Below are 19,414 nucleotides of genomic sequence, written 5' to 3'. Positions count from 1 at the left end.
AAAGAGGCTCCAAAGGAAAAGCGCAGGAATAGTTTACATCATCTGTGACGTGTTTATCTGTATCTCTGTGAAACACCGACTGAAAGAACTCATTTAAACCATCTGGTACCTGTTGTATATCTGTCACAAGGTTGCCTTCTATTGTTATCTGCTCTATTTTTGCTTTCTGTGCCCCCTAAAAACGCCAAAATTTTTGTGGCCCACTTACAAGGAAGTTGCCGAGAGTGTCAGTGAACAACTTTCTTTTTGATTATGATAATGCTGTTTTAAGGCTGCTCTGCACCTGTGACTGTGCGTTTAACTTTTTTGGCTGTTTGCGTAGCCTTTTTTATCATGTGAACAATCTCGCAAGTTATCCATGTCGAATTATCTAATGCCGCGAGTTGTTAATGCCCTGAAGGGCTGAAATCGCCACAGGCACGTCTGAAACAGATCAGAAGGCCTGCCAGTACACTTATTAGCCGTATCGGTGCTCATACTGTGACAGAATATGGCGGATGCATGCGTGTATGATTAAGGAATACATATTGTGACCTGTGGCAGTTGACTTTTTCCACTTTTGATATGCTTCACCGCAATACTACGCGTATGTTTCACCGCATAACAATGTTGTATTGAGAAAAAGCTGACTTTCTGGAATCGACACTACGCAATGTGTGATGCTTTCCGAGCTTCTAAGCATTTGGTGAAAATTATAAAGGCGCCATTGCTAACAGCGGCGAATTGTTTTAATAAAAAATACGGCACCAAACAGCAAGAATCTTCCTAGCGAACGTCGAAGTAGCTAGGCCTAGCGTTGCCGCAGTGGTGGCATGGCTGCCAGCAAATCGGCATGCAAGAGCGCCTGTTCGCGGCGACGAGATAATTAAAATGGCAGCGGTGGCAAATTCAATCAATCTGCAACCTGCAGTCATGGCAAAAAGTCCGGAAAATTGGACGGCGATGGGTTCTTGCGTTTAAAATTTCAGACTTTATTATACATTGACTCTATGGGGTACCACATGGCGGTGCTGCGAAGGCATCTGAATTATCGGACATGTCCGAAAAAACGGCCATCCAGAAAATGGGCCGTTGACTGTATTACACAGTAAACAAACTAGTGACCGTGAGTTTTCCAACACTTCGAAAAGCATGAATATTACAGCTGCTCTCGAAGCGAATATCGAATAGCGAAAATCCGAATATTCGCACAACTCTAATATTTCTACCATCGTGGCACAGCATGTGTTAGTTTATATCAGTTTAACAAAACTTGAAAAAGAACCATTACAAGTGTTTCTTTGTGTTTTTGTTCTCACATTAATGTGCCTTCTAACCACTGAAGACCACGTAAATTGAAGCGGGGTGCATTCATTTTAAGATATTAGAGGAGAGAACACTCAATAGGTTAATGCGACGCTATGGGTATTCTTGTAGCCTCAGTGAGGACAAGTGGCAAACGAAGTTTTTCAGTACGTTTCTGGTAATGTGAACTGATAAAAGCCCTGATTTCAACATACCTGCGATCTTGTGAAGTTTTTCAGTTCTGGAATGTGGATGGTAATCAAGCTACGAGGAAGTTATTTCAACCATCATCAATTTTACTTGCAGTGTTAATTGCATCAAAAACAGCCCCACTATATGTGATATATAGCTATAAAAGGCCAGACCACACCGAGCTTCACCAGTTGGCATGGCAGCAGCATCATCGGCCACATGCTAAGGAATCCCTTCTGTTTCGTACTGCAGGTTAGTCAGTACTTACCCACAAAATGCTATCAAAGCGATCATCGCTTCTTAGTGCTGCTGCCCTGCCCACTACCTTTTTTCAGTGTTTTCAGTTATGTCATTTCTATGCCAAGCGACTTGCTGGTATGTGGCGATATAGAGACAAATCTGGATCCTACAGAAAAGGAAATGCTTTCCAAATTACTGATCAGCCAGGGAAAGTTGACCACATTTGCGGAAGCCTTGCAGAGTTCTCAAAACAATATTGAGAAGAACATTTCTGCACTGACCAAACGCACAGAAGGTTTTGAAGAACAGCTGGCTGGTTTGAACGCACTGAACAACCATGTGAAAACAATGGAGGACACTGTTGCGAAGGTTGAAAAACAGTTAATCATCACCATCATCATCATCATCATCATCAGCTTGGTTACGCCCAGTGCAGGGCAAAGGCCCCTACCATACTTCTCCAACTACCCAAGTCATGTACTAATTGTGGCCATGTTGTCCTTGCAAACTCCTTAATCTCATCCACCCACCTAACTTTCTGCGCCCCCTGCTATGCTTCCCTTCCCTTGGAATCCGTTCCGTAACCCTTAATCACCATCGGTTATCTTCCCTCCTCATTACACGTCCTGCCCATGCCCATTTCTTTTTCTGGATTTCAACTAAGATGTCATTAACTCACGTTAGTTCCTTAATCCAATCTGCTCTTTTCCTGTCCCTTAACATTACACCCATCATTCTTCTTTCCATAGCTCGTTGCGTCATCCTCAATATAAGTAGAATCCTTTTTGTAAGCCTCCAGGTTTCTGCCCCGCACGTGAGTACTAGTAAGACACAGCTGTTACACACTTTTCTCTTGAGGGATAATGGCAACCTGCTGTTCGTGTTCTGAGAATGCCTGCCAAACTCACCCCAGCCCATTCTTATTCTTCTGGTTATTTCAGTCTCATGATCCGGATCTGCAGTCACCACCTGTCCTAAGTAGATGTATTCCCTTACCACTTCCAGTGCCTCGCTACCTATTGTAAACTGCTGTTCTCTTCCGATACTGTTAAACATTACTTTAGTTTTCTGCAGATTAATTTTTAGACCCAGCCTTCTGCTTTGCCTCTTTAGGTCAGTGAGCATGAATTTCAGTTGGTCCCCAAGTTACTAAGCAAGGCAATATCATCAGTGAATCGCAAGTTGCTAAGTATTCTCCATTAACTCTTATCCCCAATTCTTCCCAATCCAGGTCTCTGAATACCTCCTGTAAACACGCTGCGAATAGCATTGGGGAGATCGTATCTCCCTGCCTGAAGTCTTTCTTTATTTGGATTTTGTTGCTTTCTTTATGGAGGACTACGGTGGCTGTGGAGCCGCTATAGATATCTTTCAGCATTTTAAATACGGCTCGTCTACACCCTGATTCCGTAATGCATTCATGACTGCTAAGGTTTCGACTGAATCAAACGCTTTCTCGTAATCAACGAAAGCTAAATATAAAGCTATAAGGCGAATGATACAGTGCAGCGGTGGCGTAGAGTTAGAGCATCCGCCTCACATGCAAGAGGACCGTGGTTCGAATCACGGTGCCGAGGAAATTTCTGCCGGATAAAAAAAAAATCCATGTGTTGATAAAATTGCATATACAGGCCTGGAGTGCGGCCTTATCGCGGTGACCAGAATTGGTAACACACTCCCGTACCAGAGCAGGATTGGCCGCCCTGGTGCAGTACTTGGCCACAACCTCCTATATGAATACAACAATCAAACCCCGACCCTCAGTCCCCAGCAGCTGCGAAGCAACTGACAACGGCGGCGGTCAGGCCTGTGACGCAGGAGAGGGTGCTAAGAATCCCTGGATCCGGACAGACCGCCATTGGAATCTGAACCTGGCAACGCTTAACGCTAGAACGTTATCTAGTGAAGCGAGTCTAGTAGTACTATTGGATGAATTAGAGGGCAGCTAATGGGCTATAATGGGGCTCAGTGAAGTCAAAAGGCCAAATGAAGCATATACAGTGCTAAAAAGCGGGCATGTCCTGTGCTACTGGGGCTTAGCGGAAAGACAAGAACTAGAAGTCAGATTCCTGATTAATAAGAATATAGCTGGTAACATACAGGAACTCTACAGCATTAACGAGAGGGTGGCAGATCTTGTTGTGAAACTTAATAAGAGGTACCAACTAAAGGTTGTACAGACCCCTACATCCAGTCATGATGACCAGGAAGTCGAAAGCTTCTATGAAGATGAGGAATCGGCGATGGGTACAGTCAAAACAAAATACACTATACTGATGGGCGACTTCAATGCCGAGGCAGGCAAGAAGCAGGCTGGAGACAAGGCAGTGGGGGAATATGGCATAGGCACTAGGAATAGCAGGGTAGAGTTATTAGTAGAGTTTGCGGTACAGAATAACATGAGGATAATGAATACCTTCTTCCGCAAGCGGGATAGCCGAAAGTGGACGTGGAGGAGCCCGAACGGCGAGTCTAGAAATGAAATAGACTTCATACTCTGCGCTAACCCTGGCATCATACAAGATGTGGACGTGCTCGGCAAGGTGCGCTGCAGTGACCATAGGATGGTAAGAACTCGAATTAGCCTAGACCTGAGGAGGGAACAGAAGAAACTGGTACATATAAAGCCGATGAATGGGTTAGTGGTAAGAGGGAAAATAGCGGAATTCCAGATCAAGCTACAGAATAGGTATTCGGCTTTAACTCAGGAAGAGGACCATAGTGTTGAAGCAATGAAGGACAATCTTGTGGGCATCATTAAAGAGTAAGCAATAGAAGTCGGTGGTAACTCCGTTGGACAGGATACCAGTAAGTTATCGCAGGAGATAAAAGATCTCATCAAGAAGCGCCAATGCATGAAAGCTTCTAACCCTACAGCTAGAACAGAACTGGCAGATAGATAGAAACTGTATTGTAATGGAAAAGATTTGAAGGAGGGTTGGTCAGAGCCTCTCAGTCCAGGGCCCCACTAGCCTCTGCCGCCTGCCTGACCTGGCTAATTAAGGACTTTTGTCCTGCCAGGTCGGAGCGGGCGAGCTGTGCCTCCCACGGCTCCATTGTCGTACTGGTATTTGTCCTACGAGGGTGCTTAGTGCACTCCCAGATTATATGTAGTAGGGTAGGTATGCCACCGCACCAAGGACAGTTGGCCCTATAACGAGTGGTTCAGCAATTTTAAATGGGGGAATACCCCGGTCTGCATTTTACGCCAATCGGCGGCCTCTTCCCTGCTAAGTTGTGGGTGAGGCGGCAGGTATTTTGTGCGGACTCCACGCTGATGAGCAAGGATGTCTATGGCATTTAGGTTGATGGAATTTTCAGAGGGATAGTGCGGGTGGTTGCGATTAGAAGACGCCGTCGCTCGGTTAGTGAACCCTCGAGCTAACACGTTAGCCTTCTCGTTCCCCTGTACTCCCGCGTGGCCCGAGCACCAGAGTAGGCGATGATGGTGGTTGAAGGATTTGGGGATACACGGACGCAGCTCTGTATGCAGAAGCGACCGGGCAGCGCTACCAAAGGAGGTACGACCTGGCAGTCGTGAACGCGATCAGCCAACAGCAAATTAACGCGTCAGCCACGGCGGGATCCCCCACCTCGGCTGAAATATTAGCAGTGGCGATCGCAATTGCTCACGCGGACCGTTCGCAAAGGGACTCGGTCGTGGTCACGGACTCCCAGGAGACATATCGCATGTTTCTCAAGGGGCACGTGACTGTGACTAGCCTTGCGACAGAACTGGCAGAACATTTGAAGTTAATCAACAAGCGTAAGACAGCTGACATGAAGTATAATATGGATAGAGTTGAACATGCTCTCAGGAACGGAAGAAGCCTAAAAGCAGTGAAGAAGAAACTAGGAATTGGCAAGAATCAGATGTATGCTTCGGTAATATCATTACTAAAATGGATGAGATAGTTCATGTGGCTGAGGAGTTCTATAGAGATCTATACAGTACCAGTGGCACCCACGACTCTAATGGAAAAAAGAACAGTCTAGAGGAATTTGAAATCCCACAAGTAAGGCCAGAAGAAGTAAAGAAAGCCTCGGGAGTTATGCAAAGAGGGAAAGCAGCTGGGGAGGATCAGTTAGCAGCAGATTTGTAGAAGGATGGCGGTCAGATTGTTCTAGAAAAACTGGCCACCCTTTATACGCAATGCCTCATGACCTCAAGCGTACCGAATTCTTGGACGAACGCTAACATAATCCTAATCCATAAGAAAGGGGGCGCCAAAGACTTGAAAAATTATAGACCAAGCAGCTTACTGTCCATTGCCTATAAAGTATTTACTAAGGTAATCGCAAACAGAATCAAGAACACCTTAAACTTCTTTCAACGAAAGGACCAGGCAGGATTCCGTAAAGCCTACTCAACAATAAACCATATTCACACTATCAATGAGGTGATCAAGAAATGTGCGGAATATAACCAACCCTTATATATAGCTTTCAATGATTACGAGAAAGCGTTTGATTCCGTCGAAACCTCAGCAGTCATGGAGGCATTAAGGAATCAGGGTGTAGACGAGCCGTATGTAAAAGTACTGAAAGATATCTATAGCGGCTCCACAGCCACCGTAGTCCTCCATAAAAAAAAGAGACAAAATCCCAATAAAGAAAGGCGTCAGGCAGGGAGATACGATCTCTCCAATGCTATTCACAGCGTGTTTACAGGAGGTATTCGGAGACCTGGATTGGGAAGAAATGGGGATAAAAGTTAATGAACGATACCTTAGTAACTTCCGATTCGCTGATGATATTGCCTCGCTTAGTAACTCAGGCGACCAATGGGTGTCTTGCGCTGGAGTTTGAGGTATAGTAGCGACACCTGGTGGCTGCGCGGGAAACGACATCTGGGTCGTACCAGCTTGGGTCGTATTGAGCCCTGGCTGTGGCGAAGCACGTTTCTAGGCCAAGTTTTGCGTCGATTCGCACTTTTTTCTGCCCTGTTGCGAGTACGAAAAAGCTCGTCACTTCTCATAGACCATGCCGATCACGCTGCGAACTCGCCACAGCCTATAGTTTAACGAAAATGAACTCTCCGTGTGCCGTAATGCTGGGAGCAGAAGGAATCGGTGACGCCGATCTGGAAAAACTTAGCCCAGCCTCGAAAAGGCGTCACAGTCATTACTTCTGCGTCGTGGGCTGCCACGAACAAGGCCTGAATCCCAACATCACATTGTACCGTTTTCCTTCAAGGCCTCACGAAGTGGAGTGACGGGCGCACTGCATAGCTGCAGTTTGTCGCTCTGAGTAAGCGAAACTTCGTGCCATGCTGACTGCTTCGCTTGTCTTGAAGCTTGCTTGATTATCTGCGTTCTAAATTTCGGCCTTTTGCACCTGCAGTCCCGACAGCAGTCCGACACAGCAGGAGACATGGCTGGTAATTCACGATTCGAGACCTGGCCACAGCGATTAATTAACAATTCGACCGATGCGAAGTGGTGAAGTGACCAGGTGTGTGCAAATGACCACAAATGGCCGGGCTGATTCGGTGACAATTCACTACCCCACTACGAGCAGCACAGGTTAGAGAGTTAAATGTGCTCATACTTGACCTCAAGCCAGCATATTGAGGCAGCGCAGCAAGATAGTACTGATTACAGCAGATCGATGTTCGAGCGCTGTCATTAAAAGCTACATCAAGCGAGCTGCGCACGAGCTCGCACTGCAGCGCGATTCGCACGTACGTGCGAGCTCATATGCACTGCGTCAGTTACTACCATTTACTAAAAGGGACAGATGGCCGCTACTACAACGCAGGCATAACTACTTGTTTAGTGGCATGCAGTCAACAAGGATTGCAGGAGGCCCGCCGTTTCGCGGCATGTCGAAAGACCGCTGCCGTCGCGGTGCGTACGATCGTGCGCTCGAGCAGTTCGTACATCGCGGCGCGTACCGTCGTGTTCTCGAGCAGTTCCGTACACATGATGTCTGCTTATCGCTGCTGTGGATTCATTTAGAGCAAGCATTTCCTCGCGTTTGTGCGGCTGAATCTAGCAGCGTGCAAACCTTACCTCAAGTTCCATTTCGTACGCGACTCGCTTCACTTGCGGTTGACACCGCGCTAAAACTTCGCCACTTAATTCTTGAACGGCGTACATGTATTCGGCATTGCATAATTTCTTGCCTTTATGCAGCGTGCCATCCCTGCAAAAATCTTCGGCGCCCGATATTTGCTGCATGCCGTGATACAACCCAACCGAAAGTGGCGGGTCCATATTATAAATGTGCTTTCCGAAGCAGACGACCAAGCTTGGTACGACCCATTTTAGGACAGAGGGCGCTTTTTATCACCTTTTTCGCAACGCCCCCTGGGCAATGCAAGAGCCCCATTGCAATGCATACTCACTGATCTGGAGAGGCGAATCAGAAGGGTGGGCATAAAAATTAATCTGCAGAAACCTAAAGTAATGTTTAACAGTCTCGGTAGAGAGCAGCAGTTTACGATAGGTAACGAGGCACTGGAAGTGGTAAGGGAATACATTTACTTAGGACAGGTAGTGACGGCGGATCCGGATCATGAGACTGAAATAATCAGAAGAACAAGAATGGGCTGGGATGAGTTTAGCAGGCATTTTCAGACAATGAACAGCAGGTTGCCATTATCCCTCAAGAGAAAATTGTATAACAGCTGTGTCTTACCAGTACTCACGTACGGGGCAGAAACCTGAAGGCTTACGAAAAGGGTTCTACTTAAATTGAGGACGATGCAACGAGCTATGGAAAGAAGAATGATGGGTGTAACGTTAAGGGATAAGAAAAGAGGGTGAGGGAAAAACGCGAGTTAATGATATCTTAGTTGAAATCAAGAAAAAGAAATGGGCACGGGCAGGACATGTAATGAGGAGGGAAGATAACCGATGGTCATTAAGGGTTACGGACTGGATTCCAAGGGAAGGGAAGCGTAGCAGGGGGCGGCAGAAAGTTAGGTGGGCGGATGAGATTAGGAAGTTTGCAGGGACGACATGGACACAATTAGTACATGACCGAGGTAGTTGGAGAAGTATGGGAGAGGCCTTTGCCCTGCAGTGGGCGTAACCAGGCTGATGATGATGATGATATATAAGGGTGGGTTATATTCCGCACATTTCTCTATCACCTGATTGATAGTGTGAATATGGTCTATTGTTGAGTAGCCTTTACGGAATCCTGCCTTGTCTTTTGGTTGACGAAAGTCTAAGGTGTTCCTGATTCTATTTGCAATTACCTTAGTAAATACTTTGTAGGCAACGGACAGTAAGCTGATCAGTCTATAATTTTTCAAGTCTTTGGCGTCCCCTTTCTTATGGACTAGGATTATGCTAGCGTTCTTCCAAGATTCCGGTATGCTCAAGGTCATGAGGCATTGCGTATACAGGGTGGCCAGCTTTTCTAGAACAGTCTGCCCACCATCCTTCAACACATCTGCTGTTACCTGATCCTCCCCAGCTGCCTTGCCCCTTAGCATAGCTGCCAAGGCTTTCTTTACTTCTTCCGGCGTTACTTGTGGGATTTCAAATTCCTCTAGACTATTCTCCTTTCCATTATCGTCGTGGGTGCCACTGGTGCTGTATAAATCTCTATAGAACTCCTCAGCCACTTGAACAATCTCATCCATATAAATAATGATATTGCCGGCTTTGTCTCTTAATGCATACATCTGGTTCTTGCCTATTTCTGGTTTCTTCTTCACTGATTTGAGGCTTGCTCCGTTCCTGAAAGCATGTTCAATTCTATCCATATTATAGTTCCTTATGTCAGCTGTCTTACGCTTGTTGATTAACTTGGAAAGTTCTGCCAGTTCTGTTCTAGCTGAAGAGTTAGAGGCTTTCATACATTGGCATTTCTTGATCAGGTCTTTCGCCTCCTGTAATAGCTTACTGGCATCCTGTCTAATGGAGTTACCACCGACTTCTATTGCACTTTCCTTAATGATGCCCATAAGATTGTCATTCATATCTTCAACACTAAGGTCCTCTTCCTGAGCTAAGGCCGAATACCTGTTCTGTAGCTTGATCCGGAATTCTTCTATTTTCCCTCTTATCGCTAACTCATTGATCGGCTTCTTATGTACCAGTTTCTTCTGTTCCCTCCTATAAACAGTTATCTGCTCTCATTTCTAAGGTCGATGACTTAGAAAATAGGAGTCGCAGAAACAATTTAGTTTTATACGGGCTAACTGATGATGACGAAGAGACAGCATCTGGGCTTAAAAGTAAGGTAGTGACTGAGGTCTTTCAGGCCAAATTAGGATTAACTGTCTCTGGCATTGAGAAGTGTCATAGAATTGGTCGCAAATTTAAAGATTTGAAATGCCCCCTAATACTCAAATTTTTAGGCTACCGAGAAAAGGCATCAGCATTGAAATCCACGCACAAGCTAAGGGGTTCCGAAATATCAATCTCTGAAGACTTTTCCACCAGAATGTGAGAAATACGAAAGCACCTGTGGAAGAGTGTTGTGCAAGAAAAGGCTAATGGAGCCAAGGTGAAACTAGTGCACAATAAATTGTCCGTTGACAATGTAATGTACAGCTGGGATGAAGATAAAGGTGCCCGTTATAAGCTGAGGAATAAAAATAACTGACAGCACAAGCCCATTCCTCAATTGCTAAAAATACTAAATGTAAATTGTAGAAGCTTATTAAACAATATTAGTGATTTGGAAGGAATTTTACTTTGCGAAGATCCTGACATCACAGTCTTAACAGAGACATGGTTAAATGATACCATCTACAATAGTGAATTTGTGCCGGCTTCCTACAGTGTACTTCGGAAAGACCGTGGTGGTAAAGGTGGAGGATTTGCCATACTCTTTAAAGAATATTTAAATATATTGAGCATGCATGAAGTGCCTAATAATGAATGCATTTTCTGTAAGGCATACCATAACAACGTCCGGTATATTGTAGGAGCACTGTATAGGCTGCCTGGATCGCCTGTCAGAGTCTTGGATAACCTTAAAGATTATATGACAACCTTTAATAAGCTAAATGATCGCATTATTTTAATAGGCGACTTCAATTTGCTGGATATTGACTGCTCAACGTTCGCACTCAAAACGCATAGTGATGAATCAAGTGAGGCAACGCTTGATATAGCTTTCTCGTTTCACTTGACGCAAACTGTAGAGCACCCCACCCGAATACAAGGGAATTTAAAATCCATTTTAGACCTGTTCTTTGTTTCTGGAACAATCTTCGATGCAACTAAGTGTGTAGTGATACCTGGTATCTCCGATCACCAGGCTGTTCTCCTGGCTCTTCACGGCATGACTCTTGATAAAATTTGCCCTCAAATGCTTTTTAGAAACTTCTCCCGTGCTGATGTTTCCATTATTGATGTTCTTTCCTTTAATTTTTATGCATTTTGTAATAACACTGCAAGTGTTCAAGAACTTTGGGAACAGTTTAAGGCCGTGGTACCTGAATGTATTGAATGTCACGTGCCGGTTATTGTTAAAAATAAAACAAAAAACCCATGGATTTCTTGGGCTACACTGCAGCTAAAAAGAAACCTGAAGCGCATGAAACAGAAAAGAAAAGAAAACATTCTTTCTCCGGAATTGGAACAAAATATAGCTTTCCTTAGTTTTCAGCTCAAGAAGCAAACGGTCATTGACAAACAGCATTATTTTGAAAAATCTTTGCCCCAATTTATATCAGAGTCTCCTGAGAAATACTGACATTCGATTTTCCCAACCTCAAAGACCCATGATCAGTTTGAAATCAAAGGTGTTCTCATCAGTGATGCAGAAGAACTATCTAATGTCTTCAATGAACATTTTAAGTCCGTATTTACTAACGACAATAACATCTTTCCAAAATTTGAAGCCTCACTGCCCCCTTTGGAGGATTTTGTTATTAGCCAGCATGGTATTTTAAGTGTGCTGCTTAACCTCGGGGTAAAGAAATGACCTGGAACGGACAACATACCTAATGCCTTTTTTGAAAAGATGTGCACAGTGGACATCTAAATATTTGTTTGTTTTATTTACAAGGTCCTTGTGTGAAAGTCAAATCCCGAGAACTGGGGGACTGCCAGAGTGAAACAGCTTCACAAAAGTGGAGACAAGCGATTGATCAAGAACTGCCCTCCAATTTTGCTAACATCGACTGCTTGTAAACTACTTGAACGCATAATTCACAATCACATATCAAACTTTCTCAAAGCTAACGATTTCTTTACTAAATATCAGCATGGATTCAGGAGGGGTTACTCAACTTGTACACAGCTAGCAGAAACTATACATAATTTTTCCTCTTCAATTGACAATGGAAGACAGATTGACGCCGTATTTATGGATTTCTCGAAAGCTTTTGACAGGGTCACTCACGAAAAGTTAATTTATAAGTTAGACACAATACTTCATAACAAACAATTAGTAAAGTGGATTTCAGCCTACCTTTTAAACAGAGAACAATTAGTTGTTTTTAACATCATTGTTCTGACAAGCTTACAGTTCACTCTGGCGTCCCTCAGGGCTCTGTTCTTGGGCCTCTATTTTTTTTAATATATATTAATTATATTGTGTCTAACATTCCTGTGAAAATTAGGCTTTATGCTGATGATTGTGCCATTTATACAGAAGCAAGAAGTGTCTCAGATCAAATACTACTAAATAGAGCGTTGCAAAAAGTTTCTGCATGGTGTGAATCATGGCAAATGTCCATTAATTTTGAAAAAACTGTATTGGTGAGGATTACTCACAAAAAGAATGTCTTACCGTTTGGTTACAGCATTAATGATGTGACACTTGCAGAAGTAACAGAATATAAATATCTAGGGCTCTGGGTCACTACCAATCTCAGCTGGAACAAACATATTGATTTCATAACATATAACACTTTTTGTAAATTGTTTTTCTTAAGACGGGCATTGCGGTTATCCACTCCATCTATCCGCCTCTTTGCTTACAAATGTATTGTTTTGCCTACCTTAGATTATGGTGATATCATTTGGGACCCATTCACTAAGACTAACATAAACAAAGTAGAGAGGGTTAAAAGGAGGGCTGCTCGATACATATATAATAATTACCGATGTACATCGATAATACATCTTTTAATCAAAGCTGGTCTGCAGACAATAAATGAGCGAAATCGTTCTGCAAGACTTAAATTCTTGTACCAATTATTTAAAGGACACTACAAAACTGAACTCACCCATTTAGTTCATTTTTCGTCTGGGTATGCAACCCGACAACGACATCAGCTAACTTTAACTCCTTTTCGCATTCGTAATAACTGTTTTAAATACTCATTTCTTCCACGAACTAGTTCCGATTGGAATAACCTCACTAATAATTAAGTGTTGCAACCGTCACTGACGTTATTCGCACAACATATTACCTAGTCTGTGTTTACTGCATTTCATCACTTTACTGTTCTATTGTGTGTTTTATTTTTTACGGTTTGATATCTTGTTCAAATGTATTCCTGATGCTGGCTACGGAGCTTCCACCTGCACCCTTATTTCTTTTGTTTACATTTTGCATTTTTTGTTAAACTGCTTAGTTCTTTTTCCCACCCTGCTATAATCCCGATACCGGGGTTGCAGTATCAATGAATAAAATAAATAAATAAATATAACTGTAAATTTGTTGCAGGTGTCCGAACAAGCATAGATGCATGGCACCAAAAGTTTGATTCAGACGAGTCCCCAAGGATTCAAAGGTCCTCTGAAGCAGCCAGAAACTCACCAACCCGACTAGTTTTTCTTGATTGGCATTCCATTCTTGTCGTGAATGACAAGCTTGCCAGGTTTCTCGTAAATATGGCAGACATGCGCAGACTGCGGGATTACCCAGCCAACGACTAGATATCCACACCATTGCAGGCCTTCTTTCTTTTTCTTTGTTGAATATCAATGCCAGAAGCATTTGGAATAAATGCGATGACCTAGACGCTCTCCTTATCGCACATGACCCAGACATCACAATCATAACTGAAACGTGGCTGAACGAAGCAATTCCAGATACAGAAGTGATACCCAACACCCACGAGATAGTACGGCACGATCGCAGCACAAGGGGAGGGGGCGTAGCTATAGCGATAAAAAAAGGAATTAAATTACACAGTTATTCCCCATAACACAGGCATCGAAATGGTTTGGATTTCGCTTCGGTTTTGTCATCTGAACATTTTTATTGGTTCTGTGTACAGGCCCCCCGATGCTGACATTTCGGTTCTTGAACGATTGCATGATTTTATAGAAGAACATCGTAGACGTTATACTCACATAATGATGTGTGGAGACTTTAACGTGCCAAAAATTAATTGGGAACTTGTGGCCGGAGTAACTTCATGTCAACAAGCCAATCTTTTGCTCGACATTGCCTTTGCATTCAACTTAAAGCAGGTCATACAGGAGCCGACACGTATAGCATCAGGAGCAAGCTCGCTCCTTGATGTTGTGTTTATTAGCGATGCCATTGAGAGACTCGGTTTCTCTATTGATATCATCCCAGGTATTTCTGACCACGAAGCAGTGCTATTCAAAAGCAACATGGTGCGGCCGCCTTTCCTTGAGTTAAAAAAACCGTTTCTCGACTTTAACAATGCCCTAGACGAAAGTATTTTAGATTTATTGGAGCAAGACTACGATCAATTCATCGAAAAACACACGACTGGACTCATGAATGTCAATGACCTATGGGTGCATTTCAAGACTATCGTACATGAATGTATCACAAGATACGTGCCGAAGAAATATAGTAAAATGAATCGAACTAGTCCATGGATTACGCAAGAAGTGATCCAGCTTAAACGTCACATTAAGCGCCTAGGAACTACACGATTTAGAACAGGTCACGTTTCTTTGCAGTCCCTTCGCATCGAGCTGCGCATGAAAATAAAATAATCGAAGTATAACTTTTTTTAATGTTAAAATGCATAGGTTTCTGACTACAGACCCCGCAAAATTTTGGTCACACTTAACACAGAAGAAGGATCCAGTCGGTAAAATTCGTTCGGATAACAGGGAAATTATTGATCCTTATTGCATTGCATCAGCTTTCAATGATTACTTTTCTTCAGTGTTTACAACGGATAGTACGTACACCCCAGAATTTCAGACTCCGAGCCTTATCTTGCCAGACTTACTAATATCTGTTGAAGGAGTTGTTGCTGCCCTGCTTAATTTAAACGCAAGAAAGTCTCCGGGACCAGATGCCATCCCAAATACGTTTCTCTCCTGCTACGCAGAATGGTGTGCTAGACAACTGGTGGTCATTTACAATGAAAGCATTTTAAATTCGGAAGTTCCAAATGACTGGAAGGTTGCGAAGGTCGTCCCCATTCACAAATCTGGCGACAAACTTTGTGTAAGTAACTACAGGCCAGTTTCACTATTATGTACTTCAGGTAAGATTCTGGAGCATTTCGTTTTCAAGCACTTGAGTTCTTTTTTAGAAAGTAACAACTTCTTTTCTAGTAGCCAACATGGGTTCCGGCGTGGCCTGTCCACTGTAACACAACTCATTCACACAACCAATGAATTCTTGGCATGCCTTGATAATGGTGGGCAAATAGACGCAATATTTCTAGATTTCGCGAAGGCCTTCGATTGTGTTTCGCACCGTAAGCTGATGGTAAAACTCCGAGATCTACTACAAAATCGGCGTTTTGTTCAGTGGCTTGATTCCTACCTTTCTGAACACCACCAGTACGTCCAGATCTCTGGTTCCAATTCTCCACCAGCTTCAGTTCTTTCGGGAGTCCACCAAGGCTCCGTGCTTGGTCCACTTCTGTTCCTTATTTATTCAAATGACTTGAGCTTCGATTCCCCAGTGCAATGCCGTTTTTTCGCAAACGACTGCATTGTATACCTACCCATTCAAAATGCTGAGGATCATAGTATACTAAACGATTAGCTGTCAGAGGTTTCGAAGTGGTGTCTGCCTTGGGAAATGTCTTTAAATACCTCAAAGTGTGCAAAAATGACAATTACACCCAAGAAGCATGTTCATAATTACACATGCAAAATTAACAGCACAGCCCTTTCTCATGTAAATGAATACAAATACCTGGGGGTTGTATTTAGCAGTAACTTAAGCTGGAGCTCGCATATCAGGCATTTGGTTTCAAAGGAGTCCAACAGGCTTTGGCTGTTAAAAAAACGCCTAAAGCACTGCACAAGTAAAACCAAATTAACAGCCTACACTTCATTAGTACGCCCACTGCTGGAATGTGCAGATGTTCTTTGGGATCTGCACACCCAAGTAGACATAAATCGCATTGAAAGTGTTCAAAAGAAAGCACTGAGATTCATCTACATCGCATATGGTAGACATGTGTCTGTCACTAATCTACTAAGGCAATCTGAACTCCAGACGCTTCAATCCCGCTGCAAGTTACACCGTTTAAAGCTGCTGCATGGTATTATTAATAATTTAGCAAACATTAATTTTGACTCTTACATGGAATATAACACTTCTCGCCCAACACATGGCAAACTCAACTCGACAATAGTAGTGCCACGATGCCGAACTAAAGCTTAACAGTTTTCTTTCTTTCCAAAAACAATATCAGAATGGAACGGGGTTCCACGTGACGTGGTCAGCTTGACGAACCAAGATTCCATCTTATCTGCTGTCGTGTCTCTGTTATAGACACAGTGTGTTTGTTCATGCTCTTATTTTCTTGCTTTTTTTTTTAGAAACGCAAAATATTTGTTCTTGCTCCTGTGTTCGCTTTTTTATTGTGTGTGCGCTCGCTTTGTTGCATCGCGTTGTACAGCTATGTATGTTTGTACCACTCCTGCCTTGGCTACCAAATGGCGGCTGGCAGTATTGAATAAATAAATAAAATTAAAATAAATGGCACAATCAATGAAAAGACTAGCAATAATGAATATGCCATTGTAGCTGGCTGCATGCCAATATGCGACAACTGGCAATGGTTAAGAAAACTGTTGTCAGTGATTATGACCCCTGGGTGCAGCAAACATCAGACCAAGAATCCATAGAATGCCAACGTTGGCCCAATACAGTCTCATGGTAGTACTTCTGAGGTAGGGTCAATTCTTCCTTACATGTTTTATTGATGTTGGACCTTGGTTGGTCCAATGACGGTGTGCTGCCTGGACTGCGATTCTCAAAATTTCATGACCGATTAGAGTGCACAATGGCAAACACCTCGCGAATTACTTCACATGCAGCCGTGTCACAAGACCTACTTCTTCATCCGAGGCATGCTTTTCACTAATGCACTTCTCACTAACCCCACATGAGCAATGGCTTTAGGCGATGTCTCCATGGTGTTGCCAGTATGAGGCCAGCAAATATGCACCAAAACTGGTGCAAAGCATGCTCTAATAATTTAAGTAGATAGGTTTAGCTGTACAGAGCAGCACAAAATATTTCTGAAGATTTTGCAGTAGGTTTTTATCCTTGTACGTATCAAAATTCGGTCATTTGGTCGTCCAAGCAACAACCGGTAGTACTTGACTGATGCACATCCTGTTCTGGCTTCTTGCTATTGGCATGTCCCTCATCGCACTTCTGGGCCACGAGCAATGAATTCTAGATTTTCAGAACCAAGCGATCGAGCAACAAGAATGAGCAATTGGTATGCGTGAGAGCCCATTTCATTGCTCCAAGCCACCGCTCGTTACTGTCACACACAAAATCACTCACACAGGGTTTCGGCTTAAGGTTTGCCACTTAGCAGTGCGTCTTCGGCACTCTACCAGTGCCATGACCCCCCCGTCAAAGGGAGGAGTATGTGCCACATGGACATGCTCTGCGTATGCACCAGCCAACCATGGATTATAAGCTGCAAATGATTGTTTTACAATAAAATGGATTCGTAGTAACCATGTGTCCTTATTCATCGGTCGCGGCCACCAAAGCTGCATCTACCTAACTGCCAACTACTCTCGTCTTTATCTCTTAAATGCATTTATATTCCTGCAATGGTTAACCAACAAGCCCAACTAGCTGCGTTGATCTACCTTGTACGAATAACCACATGTGTGGCCAAATACATCTAAACTAATAACAATTTGAAGCCATTAAATAATACATATTGACACGTGTACTTGTTTATCTTTAGCATGCAACCATGTTTTACTGCCTAACAAATGTTATTGCACAGCGCAGGATGCACCAAGCATGTATCCGAAGTTTCCAGGAATGTTATCGATGCTTCCATCAGCTGTCACCGAACCTTGTGTAATCTGATTGCATGTATGCGCGACAAGAACAGTGTAGAACTTTGTGGAAGACACGTGGGTCCCAGCAATTACTCTGGAACATTCGATGACTGATGTATAAAAGCCGACACACTTGACCCGCTGATCATATTTTCGCCGATCGCAAAGTGTGTTCGCCGCTATCTTTGTTCTATAAGTGTAGCCTGCTTTTGAGGGCACAAGTTCGCCCAATAAAACGCTGGTTTCGTTTCTCACAGTTTTGCTGCCTTCTTCACCGTCACTACTACGTGACAATATGCCTGCCAGGGCCAGAGGGCGAGAGCAAATTATCTGACTTTCCGAATTAACGAGAGTTAAATTAATGATCTTTTACTGTAGTGAGTTCCTCCAGGCATCGAGAGGTCCACCATACTCACCAGAGCTGCTCGAAGGGTGGTGAGCAGGCGGTCATCGAGCTCCTGTGGCAAGGCACCCAGCAGCCACACACAGGCCGGGGCTGGCCCCCCCTCCACGTACGACAGCAGGGACTCCAGCAGGCAAAGCAAAGCAGCATCCCAGCACTGTTGCTGGTGCACCAGCTTCTCCATGCAGTCCCGCAGGCAGCTCTGCAACCACAAAGGGGACTGCCTGACCTCGCTTCTCTCTATTTTTATTTCTCACAGTACATTTGGAGTGCTCCACGCATGCATCTTTATGTGCATCACTCACATGATGCAAGTTGAAAAAAGCCTCTTTGTACTTCCCGCACACCCTATGACATAAGGACAACAGCAAGTAGGGAGCAAGGCGACATTTATTACTGTAGCAGAGTGTCTTCAGCTCAGTAGAGCGTCTCGCTAGAGTCAAAGACAAGGACATGCCATCAACCATAGCTCTCCTTCAAAGAAGGCAGGCCATTTACTGCATTCCAAGAAGAACAAACACAATCTATTTCATTCTACACTGCACAAATGCAGGCTTTTGCGCATCTCCCTCCCCGCTTGTCACGTGGTTTAGAATTCACAATGCAGAGTTGAGGAGTCATCATACACACACCAAAAAAGAACAATCAGCATACTGCTGCCAAATATTGTTTATTCTAAGACTTCTGTAGAAACTAGGGGTGAGCAAATACTCTAATATAATTGAATCGAATAGTGAGCGTTCCAATGATTGGATTGACGAATCGAACATACACTAGTATTGCATTTTTCAAACATTTGGTATACTCAGTGTTGAGACCTGCACAGTGCCACAGCCGCATGCGTCATAGAGCTTCTTGTGTGCTCAACGGCCTGCAAGCCTGTGCCTCACTGTTGTTCTCGGCACACAAGGAGCACAGAGCACACCACAACATTGGCCCAATGCAGGGATTGCATACACAGCGCCCAAACACCCACATTGATAGAACTTCGTTTCTCTGGCTGGGGCCGCCTCTGTCAGTACAAGGTTCATCCAGATCTACAGGACCGATCGAATTGAACTGACTTCTGGGATTTTACGAGCCAGAACCATGATTTGATTATGAGGCATGCCTTAGTGGGGGAACTGCGAATTAATTTTGAACCCTAGGGGATCTTTAACGT

At 43.8% G+C, this 19,414-nt stretch overlaps 1 protein-coding gene across 9 annotated transcripts in view; it reads right to left on the bottom strand.

Moving 5' to 3' along the window:
* Positions 1-19,414, bottom strand: part of tefu (Serine/threonine-protein kinase tefu) — a 1,084,056-nt gene that overhangs the window by 732,066 nt on the left and 332,576 nt on the right. For all 9 annotated transcript variants that reach the window (XM_070538252.1, XM_070538256.1, XM_070538258.1 and 6 more), the window contains one exon: positions 18,266-18,454. In XM_070538252.1, the coding sequence (XP_070394353.1) occupies positions 18,266-18,454 (189 nt within the window). The remainder of the gene's footprint in view (positions 1-18,265; positions 18,455-19,414) is intronic.

This window comes from Dermacentor albipictus, chromosome 5 (genome assembly GCF_038994185.2).
Source record: "Dermacentor albipictus isolate Rhodes 1998 colony chromosome 5, USDA_Dalb.pri_finalv2, whole genome shotgun sequence".
Classification (NCBI taxonomy): domain Eukaryota; kingdom Metazoa; phylum Arthropoda; class Arachnida; order Ixodida; family Ixodidae; genus Dermacentor; species Dermacentor albipictus.
This window is presented reverse-complemented; position numbering and strand designations above follow the sequence as displayed.